Source organism: Pseudorca crassidens, chromosome 3 (genome assembly GCF_039906515.1).
Source record: "Pseudorca crassidens isolate mPseCra1 chromosome 3, mPseCra1.hap1, whole genome shotgun sequence".
Lineage (NCBI taxonomy): Eukaryota > Metazoa > Chordata > Mammalia > Artiodactyla > Delphinidae > Pseudorca > Pseudorca crassidens.
This window is the reverse complement of record NC_090298.1, coordinates 117,287,588-117,307,423: the sequence shown is the minus strand read 5'-3', so window position 1 is coordinate 117,307,423 and position 19,836 is coordinate 117,287,588. Positions and strand designations below refer to the sequence as shown.

The 19,836-nt window shown below is 34.8% G+C and overlaps 1 protein-coding gene across 12 annotated transcripts in view; it reads right to left on the bottom strand.

The window, feature by feature from the left end:
* ANKHD1 (ankyrin repeat and KH domain containing 1) overlaps nt 1-19,836 on the bottom strand; it is a 123,479-nt gene that overhangs the window by 82,185 nt on the left and 21,458 nt on the right. For all 12 annotated transcript variants that reach the window (XR_010942141.1, XM_067731956.1, XM_067731950.1 and 9 more), the window contains exons 2-7: nt 18,153-18,306; nt 13,971-14,127; nt 13,103-13,250; nt 12,218-12,365; nt 10,380-10,613; nt 8,375-8,469 (exon numbers count right to left, since the gene is read on the bottom strand). Coding sequence is in view for 11 of the 12 variants with exons in the window: in XM_067731956.1 (XP_067588057.1) it covers nt 8,375-8,469; nt 10,380-10,613; nt 12,218-12,365; nt 13,103-13,250; nt 13,971-14,127; nt 18,153-18,306 (936 nt within the window). In the remaining variant the exon portion in view is untranslated. The remainder of the gene's footprint in view (nt 1-8,374; nt 8,470-10,379; nt 10,614-12,217; nt 12,366-13,102; nt 13,251-13,970; nt 14,128-18,152; nt 18,307-19,836) is intronic.

The window sequence follows — 19,836 nt, the reverse complement described above, 5'->3', positions numbered from 1 at the left end:
AATTTTGGAGATTAATCCTTTGTCAGTTGCTTCATTTGCAAATATTTTCTCCCATTCTGAGGGTTGTCTTTTGGTCTTGTTTATGGTTTCCTTTGCTATGCAAAAGCTTTTAAGTTTCATTAGGTCCCATTTGTTTATTTTTATTTCCATTTCTCTAGGAGGTGGGTCTAAAAGGATCTTGCTGTGATTTATATCATAGAGTGTTCTGCCTATGTTTTCCTCTAAGAGTTTTATAGTGTCTGGCCTTACATTTAGGTCTTTAATCCATTTTGGGTTTATTTTTGTGTATGGTGTTAGGAAGTGTTCTAATTTCATTCTTTTACATGTAGCTGTCCAGTTTTCCCAGCACCACTTATTGAAGAGGCTGTCTTTTCTCCACTGTATATTCTTGCCTCCTTTATCAAAGGTAAGGTGACCATATGTGTGTGGGCTTATCTCTGGGCTTTCTATCCTGTTCCATTGATCTATATTTCTGTTTTTGTGCCAGTACCATACTGTCTGGATTACTGTAGCTTTGTAGTATAGTCTGAAGTAAGGGAGCCTGATTCCTCCAGCTCCGTTTTTCTTTCTCAGGATTGCTTTGGCTATTTGGGGTCTTTTGTGTTTCCATACAAATTGTGAAATTTTTTGTTCTAGTTCTGTGAAAGATGCCATTGGTAGTTTGATAGGGATTGCATTGAATCTATAGATTGCTTTGGGTAGTACAGTCATTTTACAATGTTGATTCTTCCAATCCAAGAACATGGTATATCTCTCCATCTGTTTGTATCATCTTTAATTTCTTTCATCAGTGTCTCATAGTTTTCTGCATACAGGTCTTTTGTCTCCTTAGGTAGGTTTATTCCTAGGTATTTCATTCTTTTTGTTGCAATGGCAAATGGGAGTGTTTCCTTAATTTCTCTTTCAGATTTTTCATCATTAGTGTATAGGAATGCAAGAGATTTTTGTGCATTAATTTTGTATCCTGCTACTTTACCAAATTCATTGATTAGTTCTAGTAGTTTTCTGATAGAGTCTTTAGGATTCTCTATGTATAGTATCATGTCATCTGCAAACAGTGACAGCTTTACTTCTTTTCCGATTTGGATTCAACTATGTTGACTAATAGTGGTGAGAGTGGGCAACCTTGTCTTGTTCCTGATCTTAGTGAAAATGGTTTCAGTTTTTCACCATTGAGAATGATGTTGGCTGTGGGTTTGTCATATATGCCCTTTATTATGTTGAGGTAAGTTCCCTCTATGCCTTCTTTCTGCAGGGTTTTTATCATAAATGGGTGTTGAATTTTGTCAAAAGTTTTTTCTGCATCTATTCAGATGATCATATGGTTTTTATCCTTCAATTTGTTAATATGGTGTGTCACATTGATTGATTTGCACATATTGAAGAATCCTTGCATTCCTGGGATAAACCTCACTTGATCATGGTGTATGATCCTTTTAACGTGCTGTTGGATTCTGTTTGCTAGTATTTTGTTGAGGATTTTTGCATCTATGTTCATCAGCGATATTGGCGTATAGTTTTCTTCCTTTGTGACATCTTTGTCTGGTTTTGGTATCAGGGTGATGGTGGTCTTGTAGAATGAGTTTGGGAGTGTTCCTCCCTCTGCTATATTTTGGAAGAGTTTGAGAAGGATAGGTGTTAGCTCTTCTCAAAATGTTTGATAGAATTTGCCTGTGAAGCCATCTGGTCCTGGGCTTTTGTTTGCTGGAAGATTTTTAATCACAGTCTCAATTTCAGTGCTTGTGATTGGTCTGTTTATATTTTCTATTTCTTCCTGGTTCAGTCTCAGTAGGCTGTACTCTTCTAAGAATGTGTCCATTTCTTCCAGGTTGTCCATTTTATTGGCATATAGTTGCTTGTAGTAATCTCTCATGATCCATTGTATTTCTTCAGTGCCAGTTGTTCCTTCTCCTTTTTCATTTCTAATTCTGTTGATTTGAGTCTTCTCCCTTTTTTTCTTCATGAGTCTGGCTAATGGTTTATCAATTTTGTTTATCTTCTCAAAGAACCAGGTTTTAGTTTTATTGATCTTTGCTATTGTTTCCTTCATTTCTGATCTGATCTTTATGATTTCTTTCCTTCTGCTAACTTTGGGGTTTTTTTATTCTCTTTCTCTAACTGCTTTAGGTGTAAGTTTAGGTTGTTTATTTTAGATGTTTCTTGTTTCTTGAGGTAGGATTGCATTGCTATAAACTTCCCTCTTAGAACTGCTTTTGCTGCATCCTATAGGTTTTGGGTTGTCGTGTTTTCAGTGTCATTTGTTTCTAGGTATTTTTTGATTTCCTCTTTGATTTCTTCAGTGATCTCTTGTTTATTTAGTAGTGTATTGTTTAGCCTCCATTCACTCTAACTTTTTCTCTTTGGGCATCTTCCAAACCATGGCCCAAGGAAATATATCCTAAACAAAGAGTGAACATTTTTACGACCAAAGAGTAAGGACCTAGGAGTAAAAGTGATGCTGAATTAAGCCTCAATAGGATCAGGGTGATTCACTGGTAATTTAACTGCCTGCTAGAACAGAATTTAACAGTCTTAAAAGGAATATAGGATAATCCAGGGCCTTGAAAAGGGATCATCCACAGCATATGGATTACAAAAAAAATTACTAGACATATTAAGGGGCAAGAAAAAGTAACTGATCATCAAGATATAAAATAATAAAAGTTGACCCAGAAGTGAATCAAATATAGTAGTCAGAAGAAAAGAACTTCAAAATAACTACTAGATATATCAAAAAAAAATACAGGGAAAAAAATGAGAAAATGGATGAGGGAAAAAAAAAAAAGGGCATGTACCAAAACAACAAAGCTCCAAAATGTGGGGGAAAAGTGAAGCAACTAGAAGAAGAAATAGACAAATCCACAAGCATAGTTGGGAGATTTCAACACCCCCTCTCAACAACTGTTAGAACAGCTAAGACAGAAATTCAGAAAGGATGTAGAAGAACTCCACCATCTGTCAACAGGTCTTAATAAAACACTCCACTGACCAAAAGCAGAATATTCATTCTTTTCAAATGCCCATGGAATATATATGCACATCCTGACTATAAAATAAACCTCAAGAATTTTTTTTATGGTGTTTACTTTCTTTTTTTTCTATTGGAGTGTAACTGCTTTACAATGCTGTGTTAGTTTCTGCTGTACAATGAAGTGAATCAGCTATATGTATACATATATCCCCTTCCTCTTAGACCTCCCTACCACCCCCACCACCCATCCCACCCATCTAGGTCATCACAGAGCACCGAGCTGAGCTTCCTGTGCTCTATAGCATGTTCCTGCTAGCTATCTATTTTACTCATGGTAATCAAACCTCAAGAATTAAAGAACTCAAATCATACAGTGTGTTCTCTGATCAGAATGTAATCAAAGTAGAAATCATTAACAGACAACAGGAAAATTTTCAAACATTCAAACGTTTAAAACTAAACAACATATTGAAAGAGAATAACATATACTCCAATAAAAATTAATTTTAAAATTCGGGGACTTCCCTGGTGGCGCGGTGGTTGGGAATCCGCCTGCCAATGCAGGGGACACAGGTTTGAGCCCTGGTCCAGGAGGATCCCACATGCCACAGAGCAACTAAGCCCATGAACCACAACTACTTAGCCTGCGCTCTACAGCCCACGAGCCACAACTACTGAGGCCTGAACGCCTAGAGCCCTGCTCTGCAACAAGAGAAGCCACTGCAATGAGAAGCCCTGGCACCGCAACAAAGAGTAGCCCCAACTCACCCTGCAACTAGAGATAGCCCGTACACAGCAACAAAGACCCAACATAGCCAAAAAGAAATAAATGAATAAATAAATTTAAAAAAAAAAGAAAAGAAAGAGAATAACCATCCAATCAACCCACAGAATCATAAAAAATAATGCATGGCCCTTGTATTAAGCCACTATGTTTTGAGTGACTTGTTATGCAGTAATATACAATTGGAAGTAACACAGGCAAAAATGTGCTTTACTTAATCACATCTCAAAAAACATTTGTACTTCCACGTAATTTTCTTGTCATTAAACCTGTCTTAAAAACTCAGATTGCTCTGATTTCTTTGAATTTGATGTATGCTTCGTAGATATACATATATCTATGATATCTAAGTGCTTACAGATGTAGAAGAAAAATGGTTCCTGGACTGATCTATGACCAAATATGTTGGATACATTTTTGGAATCCAGCACTGTTTTATCAACAAAAGAATATATTTGCTAAGTAATATCCTTTGAAACATGTTTATTTTGAAAATTTGTGCTATCAACAGAAAACTTACATTAAATAGATTTTGCAACTGTTAGTAAAAAATTATTGGCATATGTAAAATATTTCATGTTTAGTGTCAAAATTTTTTCTATGATTTTTCTAACAAATATTCTTATTTTTAAAATTTGGTGTAAATAAGGGTCAGGGTCACGTTAGTGGCAAAAACACTCAGCTGAAAAAAGAAGACCTAGACTTAGAAAGGGCTACCACATAGTGTTGCACAACCTACACAATTGATTGTGGTGTGCCCAGGACTCCAACATCTGCTATCTAACTATCTAACTCTGCATGTTTTGGGACAAGATTACCCAATTTCTTTGTTTCTCAGTTCTTTCAGTTATGAAATAAAGAGACTGACTTAAGGTTCTAACCTAAAGATTTTATGTTGAGAGCATTAAAGGTAATATTTCTCTTTGATACAAAATGCTTGCATGATATATCTAATTCTAGGTTATCCTGGAAAGAAGCAAATAAATGCATTCTAGGTTATCCATAGATTATACTAGTCAATTTACTTTATAAGGTTTTAATATGAAGCTACAAAAACTTTAGAAAGATGTCTGTTACCTCCAAAATTAGAGTTTTATCAGTAATAACTCTAAAGCCAAATACATTACTTTAGGGTTACATGTTACTGTCCTTTTCCAAAAACATACCCAATCATAATTGTGTTAAATCTAGAATCAGGTTAAGAAATCATACAAACCAGAAACCAATTAAAGAAACAAAAAAAAGAACAAACTAAACCAAAACTAGCAGAAGGAAGGAAATAATAAAGATTAGTGCAGAGATAAAATAAAGACTAAAAAACAAGAGAGAAAAATCAATGAAACCAATAACTCCTTCTTTAAAAAGATCAACAAAATCAACAAAGCTAGAAGAACTAAGAAAAAGAAGACTCAAATTACTAAAATCAGAAATGAAAGAGGGGATATTACTACTGATAGTATAGAACTAGAAAGGATTATAAAAGAGAACTATGAACAACTGTATACCAACAAATTGAATAACCTTGATGAAATGGACAAATTCCTAGAAACACAAAACCTACCAAGGCTACATCACAAACAAGTAAAAAATGTAAACAGACATATATCTAGTAAGGAGACTGAATCAATAATAAAAAGTCTCCCAACAAAGAAAACCCCTGGACCTGATAGCTTCACTGGTGAATTCTACTAAACACTTAAAGAAGAATTAGCTCCAATCCTTCTCAAATTCTTCCCCCCAAAATTAAAGAGGAGGTAAGACTTAAACTCATATTAAAAGGATTATACACCATGACCAAGTGGGATTTACTCCTGGAGTTCAAGGATGGATCAACATACGAAAACTGATTGATGTAATATACCACATTAACAGAATAAGGGAAAAAAAACACATGATTGGGACTTCCCTGGTGGTCCAGTGGTTAAGAATCTGCCTCCCAATGCAGAGGATGTGGGTTTGATCCCTGGTCAGGGACCTAAGACCCCACATGCTGCAAGGCAACTAAGCCCATGTACCGCAACTACTAAGCCCGCCCAACTAGACAGAAGACCACACACCACAGCGAAGAGCCCACTTGCGCAACTAAGACCCAATGCAGCCAAATTAATTAATTAATTTTTAAAAATTGTATAAGTTCCATTTAAAAAAAACTACTGAGCCCATGTGCCACAGCTACTGAAGCCCGTGTGCCTAGAGCCCGTGCTCTGCAACAAGAGAAGCCTCCACGATGAGAAGCCCACGCACCACAATGAAGAGTAGTCCCCACTCACCGCAACTAGAGAAAGCCTGTGCACAGCAACGAGACCCAACACAGGCAACCCCCCGCAAAAAAAAGATGTCAGTACTACCCAAAGCAATCTACAGATTCAATGTAATCTCTATCAAAGCCCAATGGAGTTTTTTGCAGAAATAGAAAGGACCATCTTAAAATTCATATGCAATTTAAAGAAGCCCTGAATAGCCAAAACAATCTTGAAAAATAAAAATAAAGCTGGAGGACTCACACTTCCTGATGTCAAAACTTATACAAAGCTACAATAATCACAACTTTGTCATCCTGGCTTAAAGACAAACATACAGACCAATGGAATAGAATAGAGCCCAAAAATAAACCTGGGTCAAATGACTGGTGAGATGATTTTTGGCAAGTGTCAAAACAATTCAAATGGGAAAAGTCAGTCTTTTCCACACTGATGCTGGCAAAACTGGATATCCACATGCAAAAGAATGAAATTTAACCCTTAACTAACATCATATACAAAAATTAACTCAAAATGGATCAAAGACCTAAATATAAGAGCTAAAACTATAAAACTCTTAGAAGAAAACACAGAACTAATGCTTCATGATATTGGATTTGGCAATGATTTCTTGGATATGACATCAAAGGCGCAGGCAACAACAACAACAAAAATAGATAAACTGAACTTAAATTAAAAACTTTTGAAAAAGAAAAACAAACAACTTTGTACACAAAAGGGCACTCTATCAACAGAGTAAAAGGGCAACCCACAGAATGGGAGAAAATATTTATCATGTATCTGATAAGGGATTAATATCCAGAATATATAAAGAACTCCTAAAACTCATCAACAAAAAACAGGCTAATTAAAAAATGGGCAAATGACTTGAATAGACATTTCTCCAGAATATATACAAATGGCCAATAAGCACATGAAAAGATGCTCAATATCACTAATCATTAGGGAAATGCAAATAAAACCTACAGTGAGGAAAATGAAAATCAAAACTATAAACATAAGGATGATAACTATCAGGAAAAAAAAAAGAAAGAAAGAGACTTCCCTGGTGGCACAGTGGATAAGAATCTGCCTTAAAATGCAGGGGACATGGGTTCGAGCTCTGGTCCGGAAAGATCCCACACGCCGCAGAGCAACTAAGCCCATGCACTACAACTACTGAGCCTGCGCTCTAGAGCCCACGAGCCACAACTACTGAGTCCATGTGCCACAACTACTGAAGCCCATGTGCCTAGAGCCCGTGCTCTGCAACAAGAGAAGCCACCACAATGAGAAGCCTGCGCACCACAATGAAGAGTAGCCCCCGCTCAGCTCAACTAGAGAAAGCCCGCGCGCAGCAACAAAGACCCATCGCAGCCAAAAAAATAAAAATTAAGTTAAAAAAAAACCCAAAACACCCAGAAAATAACAAGTGTTGGTGAGGATGTGGAGAAAATGGAACCCTCGTACACTACTGGTGGGAACATAAAATGGTACACCTGCTGTGGAAAACAGTATGGTGGTGGTTCCTCAAAACATTAAAAACAGAATTACCATATGATCAAGGCATCTCGCTTTTGGGTATATATCCAAAAGAACTGAAAACAGGACTCAAACAGATATTTATACACCCGTGTTCACAGCAGCATTATTCACAATAGCTAAAGCATGGAGGCGATGCAAGTGTCCATCAGTGGATAAATGGATAAGTAAAATGTGGTACATACAATAAAATATTATGTAGCCTTAAAAAACAAAGGAAATTCTGACATATGCTACAACACGGATGAACCTGAGGACATCATGCTAACTGAAATAAGTCAGTCACAAAAAGACAAATATTGTATGATTCCACTTATATGAGGCACTTAATGTAGTCAAAATGATAGAGATAGAAAGTGGAATGGTGATCACAAGGAATAGGAAGAAGTGGGGAATGGAAAGTTGCTGTTTAATGGAAACAGAGTTTCAGTTTTATAAAGATGAAAAGAGTTCCGAAAATGGATGGTAGTGATGGTTGCACAGCATCATGCATATACTTAATAACTCTCAAAAATGGTTAACACGGTAAATTTTATGATATGTGTATTTTACCATAATGAAAGAATTGGGAAGAAAATAAAAGTACATCAGTGTGTTGAAAATGACATAGCCAAGCCTGCCTTTTGTATGATTTCTTACATTAACAGATTTACTATCAAAAGATAAACAAAACATCGTAAACTCCCCCTTCCCTCTCTGATAATGTACAAAATTTTCAAGATCTTTACCATCTCATAATAATGATTTTTCCAAAAGAATACAAATAATTCTCAAAGGCTGAAACACATATGACCCTTTCTTCCCATAAAATCTCATGTGAGTGCAATTTAAAATTACCATGCAAGCCTCCATTAAGGCAGTGTGCATCTCATCTGTTTTGTGCTCTTGATCTGCACCAGCATCAAGCAGAAAGCGAACCATATCCAAATGGCCTTCAAAAAAAAACAACACAAATTTTAAAACTATATTTCTCAAGAACTATCGATTTAATATATAAGCATTAAAATAGGGAATCTTTTTCTTTCAGGTGTCTATACAAAAATTTACAAGAGAACTTATTTTGTGTTCAATAAAGAAATCAATGACAATTTTACAAAGCCAATCCAAAATAATAAGCAGGCTCTCGTCAAGGTCTTATCTAGGTTTTAAAGACTGAATTAGTTCAAAGCACATTAATTCAAGTAAAGCAATAAAGTAATAATACTTATTCTTTGACTTACTCTGTATAAAATATAAATCAAAACACTGAAATCAAATAGAATGCCAGGTAAAGTATGTTTGGATCATATTTTTCAGAAAAAAAGCTTTAAAATAATAACCATAAACTCACTGTGGCAATGAGCAGGCAGAGAAAACTCCATTCAAAATAATTTCAACCCTCTTGATACATTTAGTATATAAAAAGCCCTATAATAGTCAATAAGAAAAAGACAAACACTCCAGTAGAAAAATGGATGAAGGACATGAAATGGTAATTCAAAAAAAGAAGTGAAAATGAGTATTAAACTGATGAAAAAAATATTAAACCTTCCTATAAAAAAATTGCAAATTAAAATAAGACACCATTTTTTACTATCAAAATGGCAAATATTAAAAAGAATAATACCCAGTGTTGGTGAGGGTGTAGGGTGGGGTAAAGGGCACTCTCAAACACTGCTGGTGGGAGTGTAAATTGGTTCAACCTTTCTAGAAGGCAATTTGGCAATATGTATCAAAAGCCTTAAAAATGTCCATACCCTTTGACCCAGCAATTCCACTTCCAGGAATTTATCCTAAGGAAATAATCAGAGATTAGGCAAAGATGTCTGCACAAGGATGTTATCACAGTGTTTTTAATAATAGTGAAAAACTGGGAACAATGCAAGTGTCCAACAATAGGCAATTATGGTGCACCCATTTGATGTATTTGGCAGAGATTGCTAGTTTCCTACCCAATATACATTCTCTCATTTTTCCTTAATAACAGAACTCCCGATTTCATCTCAGTGGCAACATGCCTGACTAAAAGACTACATTTTCCAGCCTCCCTTGCTACTATGTGTAGCCAATGAGATGTAAAAGGGACTTATAAGGCAGAACTTCTAGGAAGATTCCTTAAAGGTAGCTTACTAAGTTGGAAGGCATTCCTCATTTTGCCCTTACCCTCTTCATCCTTCCTAGAATACGGATTGCTGGAGCCCTAGCTACCATCTTTGATTATAGTTCCACATCTGAGGATTCAATCAACTTTGGATTGTTTAGTACTATAGTACACACTTACTGAAAAAAGTCTGTATGTAAGTGAACCTGTGCAGTTCAAAACCATGTTGTAAGAGTCAAGTGTATATATATTTGTTTATAAACATACTTAAAAAACAAACTAGAAGTAAATATACTAAAATATTGTTTACATGCTTTTTAAATCTTTAGATGGTAGCATTACATGTCATTGTAAAACTTCTTTACACTATTCTGTGTTTTTCAGGTTTTCTATATCAAGTGTGATTATTATTATTTGAGTGTGTATTATTTTTAAAATAAAGGTTGGAAAAATCATATAAAACAAAAGTTATTAAAGAATGGAAACCCTCTAAGTCTGTGCTAAGAGTTTTGGTTGACCTTATAGCTAGTTGAATAAATTTGATTTAAAATAATAAAAAAACATATACTATGAAACTATACTTTAGGAAATACATGCTAAAATGGACTTTCTATATAATCTCTTAGAAGCTAGATAATTTTATAGCACAGGGAAAGTATAAGAAATATAAAATTAACTCAAATACTCAATATTCAAATATTTAAATATTCAAAGTTGCTATGAAAAAGACCCTATAAACATATATATATATTTATAGAGTACCTTTGTAGCATGCAAGTGTAAGAGCACTTTCTTTGAATTCGTTAGAATGAGTGTTGATGCCTGCCCCATGATCTAGAAGAACTCTTGCAACTTCCACATGACCTGCACTGGCTGCTTCCATTAAGGGGGTATGTCCATTTTCATTATGATCTTCTATATTTGCGCCTTCATTAAGTAGCACTTTCACAATGTCAACAAATCCTCCAGCACAGGCATAAGTTAGTGCAGTGTTTCCTAAAAAAGAACAAAAAGAAATTAAAAATTATGATAAAACTGATATAATTACGATTATACTACTGCTCTAGTTCTATCTCTTCAATTACCTTACATAAACCACTAGAACTACTATCTCATTTTTTTGTTGTATTGGTTAGAAGCATCATCTTAATTTTTTCACTAATTAAAAGGCTTATTATAAACAAACCAATTTACCTCTCTCCATATTTCCTTAGCTTGTAAAATAAGATTAAGTGCCATCTTGAAAAATTATTTCCAACATATTTTCATATAAAATATTTTAATGTACCACTCAAAGTTATTGCTTTTTCTTTCAACACAGTACAACTTAGAAACACTTAACATTTTCTTTCTATGTACATTCATTTCTTAATTTTCTTTTACCTCTCCTTTATCTTTACAAATTTATTCATTTAGTCTACATTTATGAGACCCAGGGAGACAGATATAAATCCCTCTCAGCATAATTCCTTCAAAATAAAAATTTATTTAAAAGGTCATTATTCCCTGATTTGCCACTTATTCCTTTCCTGATTTTGTTTTGAGGACTCTTATTTATTAAAGGGAGTAGGGAGATGGTTTAACCATCCAACAGTGTGAGATTGAATAAGACTGTTTTAAAGGTTCAGCAAGAAAACTATCATTTCAAACCCAATTTGTTCAGAATTCAACTGTTTAACAGTCTCAGACATGGAGGACATTAATATTACTATGACCTAGACAAGGTGGTCAGCAAAGTAACCTATAATCCTTTTTAAGAAGTCATGGTCGTTTAAAACATAAATTAGGCTACATTTAATATATACTTAATGGTATGGAAGACTGATATGCTTTCATTATTGAAACTGTATTTTAAGCCATGTGCTTGCCTCACTAAATCCAAGGAATCTCATTACTAAATGTACAGCTATAACTCAAGACATATGACCGAGGCTTATAAAGAACCTTACTAGAGTAGCTTTCATGCTGCAGCAGAATATCTTATTAGTAAATGCATTCTGTACACCTGACAGAAAAAACTCTATAGGGTTTTGACTCTCAGGTTAATCTATATAAGGGAGTTGTATTTAAATGAGATAAAGAATTGTGAAAGATACAGTTCATAAATTTGCCTCTTTGTACATTATATATATTGTGGCAAAAAAGAAATTGCCCCCAGCAAAAAAACTGTCAATCTTTTTTTTTTTTTTTGCAGTACGCGGGCCTCTCACCGCCGCGGCCGCTCCCGTTGCAGAGCACAGGCTCCGGACGCGCAGGCCCAGCGGCCATGGCCCACGGGCCCAGCCGCTCCTAGGCATATGGGATCCTCCCGGACCAGGGCATGAACCCGTGTCCCCTGCATCGGCAGGCGGACTCTCAACCACTATGCCACCAGGGAAGCCCAAAACTGTCAATCTTGACCAAACAGAATGTAAGAGTGTTTCAAAGACTTTTAAAGATATCAAATTAATCTATATTTTACTCACAGATTCTAAACAAGGGCTATGATTTTTCTGTATGTTTACAACCAGTTTTCCCTAGGAATCAAATTTTTATCTCTCAGGTTATAGTTATTTATATCAATTTGTTTTCCTAAAATTAACACATCATTTTCTACATACCTGTTGCAGACTGGGAGTTGACATCTGCATCATGAAGAAGTAATAATTTCACAATATCTAAATAACCTCCACTGGATGCTGCCATTAGGGGGGTTATATCTCCTTTATTCCCTCTGTCTTCAACATTAGCATGCATAGCAAGCAATACCTTTAAAACACATATGCACACAGAGAGAAACTGTCAATTCTTACTATTAACATTACTTCTAAAGAATATATTGAATCTGGGAAGATATTCTTTTAGAGTGGAGGCAAGGAAAAATAAAAAATAATCACCTTTTGGGAAAATATGCCAATGATGTTCACTGCTCAAAACACCTGGTTAGATGTTATATTTTACAATACCATTACATAGTAATCTTTAAGTAAAGTAGGTAATCACATTAACCATCCAATTATACAATTTAACTGCTCCTGTCAAAGAATTAGTGTTATGCTCAGGATTATTTAGCAAGAGAACAGCAAAACTATACTCACAAGACACAAACTAACTGGTAAACACATGGCTATTTCCCAAAATTGCTCTAACAGGAAAAAAAAAAACAAAACTAAAAGAATTGGGATAATCTAGATGAAATAAAAATAAATCAATATCTTTCATTATACTTGTATATTATTTCTAAAGGCAAGTTTAAAATATTATTATTATTTCTATGTTTTCCCTATTCATTAGGACTATTTTTGAGTAAGCGGCAGAAAAAAACGGACCATGCCAAGTTGCATGTACAGACAACAAAAATTAATTATGTATCAGTTTCTATTTTACCTACTGCCAAAAAGGAAAGACCTTGGCTTCTAATGATAATTTCTCTTATTAATGATAATAATAAACAAAACATCAAAACCCTTCCACAATTTTGATCACTAAAGATTATTTCTGCTTACTTGTGCTAATTCATAATACCCGGCTGAACAAGCCAAACACAGCAGGCTTTCTCCTTCTTCTGTATGTTCATTTACACTTCTGCCTTCATCTAGCAATTTACGAACAGCATTCACATCCCCATCTGAACAAGCTTCCGCCAGACTGCGACTGAAAACAAAACCAACAAAGAAAGACTCAAGGTCCTATGACAACGAGTTACGTTAAATATATACGGTTAGTCATATATAGAAAAATCTGATATGGTAAGAAGAAAATTATTTGAATATTTGTTTGCAATACTAATTTTTCATGTATGTGAACCAAGCCAGAAAGGCAATAAATAAATATGAAAACAGCCGTCATTTTTATCTTTCAAAATGTCCTAACATACTCTCATATTAAATTTTAAATAAACTTTATACAGCATTAGATGCACAATTTTTTAAACTAATGTAATGATTCCCAAAGACATTTGGGATATAATCCTATGTCTTAGAATTTTATTTGATAACAGTGAGGTGACTAGATGAAACAGAAGGTAAAAATCTAAGTAAAATTTTTACTGCAGAATGACTAACAAAATCAGTGAATCTCAAACTTTAATGTGCATACAAATAGCCAATGTTTCTTGTTCAAAGGTAGATTCTGATTCAATAGATCCAAGATGGGGTCTGAAATTCTGAATTTCTATGATGCTGACGCTGCTAGTCCACGGACCATATTTGAGTAACACGGACCTAGATTATTGCATAAACAACCCATTTCATTTATTATTACTCAGGCAGTCAGTTTAGAGTTTCCTACTATAACCTTTAGAATAAGTAACTTCCTCAGAAATGAAAACCAGATATTGAATTGAATACCCAGCAGAAGTCATTAAACACATACGTGTCTACTTGTCCCGCATTGTGGCTGTTTTCCGCTCTCATCCGTGTCAGTGCAGCAGCAGCTTCATCCAGTGCACAACTTACTGAAGATGTCAGTCTTCGGAGTACCTCAGGATCTGCAAAGGCTTTACCATCAGCAGTTGACAATTTGCCAATTCCTTCAGTGTGCATCAATCAGTTCAGGGAAAGAAAAAGCATAAATGTGTAAACTGTAATTACATTTCTAAACACTATTCTCTAAGCCAAAATGGCATAATCTCCATATGCAAAGCTGATAATTTCAATTTTGTCACTAATGTCAAAAGGCCATTGCATAACACCTATGTTTTAGTCTTTTCATCTTTACAGTGCACATAATACTAATTTATCCTCTACCTAACTCCAAATGTTAACTTAACATGATGCTTACTGTAATGAATGAATGAGATTTCTATCAAAGTACAATCACATCATAAGATCTCTAGTAAAAGATCCTATCTATTTTCAGTACTAATGAAGGGGCTATTCTGTAATATTAAAACAAACAATCCAACAGTTTCTTCCTTTGATTGAATAGCCACCTAGAACCATTTTCTGGGGCAAGAGTGTAAATTAAAATAAATTAATTCTCATATTTAGTATTTATTATGTGCTTATGATGTGCCAGACATTAGGGGGACAGAAAGGAATAAGACATAGTTCCTGTCCTTACAGAACTCACAATATGGTAAGTCTAAGTTGCCAATAAATCTTTTTCTCTAGATTCAGTGAGGAATCAGTGACTACTGCAACAAAATTTTGTTGATAATATCACCACCTGTTACTGCTGAAAATGAGAAACAGTCAATAAAATTTTATATAACAAAAAAAAGGGAAACTTGCCCAATAAGATAAAAAAATATATTGTGATGCTATTCAATTACAACAGTATGATAGTATGATACTTGCAAAGAAAAAAGATAATTTTATCAAGCATATGTAATAGCGGCAAACAAAAAAAGAACTTAGATCACCTGTGAATTCAATATATGATAAAGGTGACATTTCAAATCAGTGGATATAGGAGGGTTTATTTCATAAATATTGTTCAGAAACTGGTTATTTGAAAATTAGGTAAGATCTCAAATTCACACCATTTACAAAAATAAATACCAGGTAGACTTAAATGAAATCTGAAAAGTACTATTATACTATGTAGTATTTTTCTATTGCTGATGTAGAGGAGGTTTTTCTAAGCATGAGACCAAATCACAAAAGCTATAAAGTAAAAAATTAGTAAATGTGATATTAAACATTTTTAATTCCAATAAAAATTTCTATATAATTAAAGACACCATAAATAAAGTTAAGGCAAAATAAAAACTGGAAAAATTAACACCCAATGAATTTATATCATTTATAAAGAGCTACCGCACAACTTATTGATAATATTGAATGAACACAAACTATGAAATTGACCTAAAGAAGACTGAGGAAAGCTGTTGATAGGAATGTATACTGGCATAAACTTGAGGGACCACTTTGATAAAAGCGATCAAAATTTTGAATGCAAAAATATCCTCTGACCCAGCAATATAACTTTCTAGGAATCTGTCCTATGAAGATACTTGCACAAGCAAGAAAAGTTATAGATATACATGGATATGAACTACAGCATTATTTGTGATATCAAAAAAATTGGAAATAACGTAAAAATCCTTCAATAAGCCATTGGTAAAATAAACTGTGGTGCATCCAAGCAACAGAATATTACCTTACCCTTAAAGAAGGAGAAAGATCAACATATCCTGTTATGGAAGGATGGCCACAATAAATTAAGTGAAAAAAAGAAAATTATAATTTGTATAATATGATATAATTTCATTTAAAAAATCATGTATATTCAAACATATACATGTATTTATATAACTACAAGGGAAAGTCTGCAAGTATATGTAAACCTTTACAACGGGCAGGCTTTAAAATCTACTGAATACATTTCATATTGTTTTAGCTATTTTATATATTACATTTATAATTTAGAAAAGACTTGTTAAAAATTCTTCTTGAAATGCCCTTAATTCTTAATTTTCTTTAAAAATCTCAAAGAATCTTAAAGAAAAAAATATTTTCAACTTCAATTTTTTTGGTTAAAATAGCATTAAGAATTCTATCTTCTTAAGAAGCCTAGTAACGTCTAACACATTCTCATAATTGAAAACGATGCATAAGTCTTAAATGTTATAGGCTCAACACAATGTCCAAAAAGCAAATGAAAATACTAATGAACAAAAAAGTATTCATTAAGCCAACTGACTTGCACAGGGCTTCAAAGGAGTACATCATTTTTAAAAAACATCTGACAATTTCTTTGGATAAATATCATACCCAACAATGCCTGGAGTTTAAATTGTCAAAACACACAAAATTTAAAAATTCAGTAATTTCTCACACCTCCTGGAAGACATGATTTTCAAGGTTTATTTTCTCTCTCACAATATAGGTAAGAAAAGCAAGCAATTCTAAGGTATCTTGTATAAGGTATAAGTATATAAGTACTTATACTTAACCATGAACCTACAGAAAAATGCTCAATGTAGCAGAAAAGAGCCATCCCTGAGTGAGACTCATGAGGTGGCCAGAAAAAAGAAAAATAGGTTTAAAATCCTTAATTAGGGGTCTTGGAGTAGTACCCACAGCATGAGTGAAATGTCAGCCTAAACTAGAGAGGAGATGTACTATCACCAGTAAACAAAGCTTGATTTAGGGAAGGAAAGTAACTTAGTCCAGAAAAGACATGGAGAAGAAAAATGCATTTTCTCCACATTTCTCTCTGCTCTAAGCTGGTTCTAAAGCACAGGAAAAAAATTAAAAACTAAAAAAATTATATATATATATATATATATATATATGGTGGCCATGGCACTCCTATTTCAGGAATCTTACATAGACTATTCCTAAATCAAAAGTAGGAGACTCACAATAAATCCAAAGAAGGGAGGGACACCAAAGCAATTACTAATGTGATTTTTTTTTTTTTTGGCCACACTGCACACTGCATGCAGGATCTTAGTTCCCCAACCAGGGATCAAACCTATGCCCCCTGCAACGGAAACTTTTTTTAAAGAAGGTTTAAATTAAACCGTCTGCTCTAAATTAAACCATCTTCTGCTAGATACTTAAATTGTTTTGTTCAATCTAATTTTAAGTTTCGGTCAGTTCCAAAAAGACACATTAGATGGACTAAAAGTCAATCTGCTATAAATTTTACCTATGCTTTTTCATAAGAGGAGAAAGTTAAAGGAATAAAAAGAATCATCAAAGTAAACACATTCCTAACATACTATATATATGTCTTGGGAGTTCACTGGTGGCACAGTGGTTGAGAATCCACCTGCCAATGTAGGGGACACGGGTTCGATCCCTGGTTTGGGAAGATCCCACGTGCTGTGGAGCAACTAAGCCCATGCGCCACAACTACTGAGCCTGAGCTCTAGAGCCCGCGAGCAGCAACTACGGAACCCACGTGCCACAACTACTGAAGCCTGCGTGCCTAGAGCCCGTGCTCCGCAACAAGAGAAGCCACCGTAATGAGAAGTCTGTGCGCCTCAACAAAGAGTAGCCCCCACTCGCCGCAACTAGAGAAATCCCACGCGCAGCAAGGAAGACCCAACACAGCTAAAAATAAATAAATTTTTTAAAAATGGTTAAATGTTACTGTATAGCAGGGAACTATACTCAATAACTTGTAGTAAACCATAATGGAAAAGAATATATATATGTGTAAAACTGAATCACTTTGCTGTACACCTGAAACTAACACAACATTGTAAATCAACTATGCTTCAATTAAAAAAACAAGTTAGTGTTGAGCCTAGAAATCACTCACTGAGAACTTTCAACCAAGAATTTTTTAAACATAAAATGTGAACATTTTCTTTAGGAAATTAAAAAAAACAAATTTTACAGATTTCAAATTTTATATAACATATATAATTTGGGGATAATCTTTTATAACTTTGTATAGAGATGGAGTCTTGGGGTTTTTTTTTTGTCTTTTTTTTTTTTTTTCCCCCAGCCATGCCACGCGAATTGCAGGATCTTAGTTCCCCTACCAGGGATCGAACCCATGCCCTTGGCAGTGAAAGCGCAGAGTCCCAACCACTGAACCACGAGGGTATTCCCTGGAGTCTTTTAAAAAGATGAAAAAGAGAAAATAAAGTACCTGCTGCTTCCAGCAATGCTTCTAGTCGTGCCTGTGTCTCTGGATCCACAGTGCGTAAGTCTGCTCCTTCTGCAGTACTTGATAAGAATATCTCTGATGTTGTTTTCAGCACCGGGTTATCCAGATCTTCTTGGTCCAAAATAAATGATTCAACCTGTTTAGGAATTAAAGATGCAATATCCATGAAGCTGATCTTAATATTGTTAGAATAACAGCAATTTAAGGTAATATGACTTCTGATTTGGAATTCAAATATAACCAAATAAATTATTGTAGAAACAGGGGGTTATAGGGAGGGACTTTGAGGGAGCCTCCTGACTATCTGCTTATCTTCAGACACGACTACAGATATAACCCAGACACACCAGATTAAAGTTTCCTGGAGAGCAATGAATCTTCTGTGCCTACCACAGAGCCTGAAAAGCAGCATTTTTTAAATGAAACAAGTACATCAACATAGGCCCTAGGAAGATGTATGCAGGAGTAGATAGTAGAAAGCCTAGATAGCATAAATAGGTCATTAAAGTATCATTTTTCCTCTCTTCCAATTAACATATTCAATTCTGACAAACTAAAGAAGATTTAATCCACTATCAAATATCCTAATTGCTCTAGACAGGAAAACTCTATTAGGTTAGGAATCATAGTCATTTGTTCACTGCTCTATCCTCTAAGCCTATGAATACCTTGTACATAGTACTTATTCAATACATATTTGTTGAAATGAATCCTATAAGCAAAATCAACTTACGAAAATAAACATGCAACCCTCTAATTTCAAATCAAGTTAATTCTAAATTTTCTTACCAAATAAAATATGCACAACCTTTCTGGGAAGCAATTTGGAAATGTGTATCAAAATGCTTTAAAAAGCACATGCCGTACTTCCCTGGTGGTGCAGTGGTTAAGAATCCGCCTGCCAATGCAGAGGGCACGGGTCTGAGCCCTGCTCCAGGAAGATCCCACATGCCGCGGAGCAACTAAGTCTGTGCACCACAACTGCTGAGCCTGAGCTCTAGACCCCAAGAGCCACAACTACTGAACCTGAGTGCCACAACTACTGAAGCCCACATGCCTAGAGCCTGTGCTCCGCAACAAGAGAAGCCACTGCAATGAGAAGCCCACACACTGCAATGAAGAGTAGCCCCCGCTCACTGCAACTAGAGAAAGCCCGCGTGCAGCAACGAAGACCCAACGCAGCCATAAATAAATAAATTTATTTTTAAAAAGCACATGCCTTTTGACCCAGTAATTCCATTAAAAAAAATCTATCCTTAAAAAATTATCTGAATGCCAGACAAAAATGTGCAAGAATGTTCATTGCAGCATTAATTAAAATTCCAGAAATGAAGTGAAAAAAACTACAATAGGGGATTTGGTAAGTACATTTTGTACATTCACAGAATGGACCACTATGCAGTCATTAAGAACAATGTGTTTGAAGCATATTTAATGGCATAAGAAAACAGTCATAAAATTAAGTGAAAACCACAAGATTTAAAACAGTATGATATTTATTTTGCTAAAAGTATGTATGTATATGTATGCGAACATGAACATATGAGTACTCATGTATATATAATCATGAGTACATATTTATATACCTATACAGGTCTGTAGTATATAAATATGTCTGGGGCTTCCCTGGTGCTGCAGTGGTTAAGAATCCACCTGTCAATGCAGG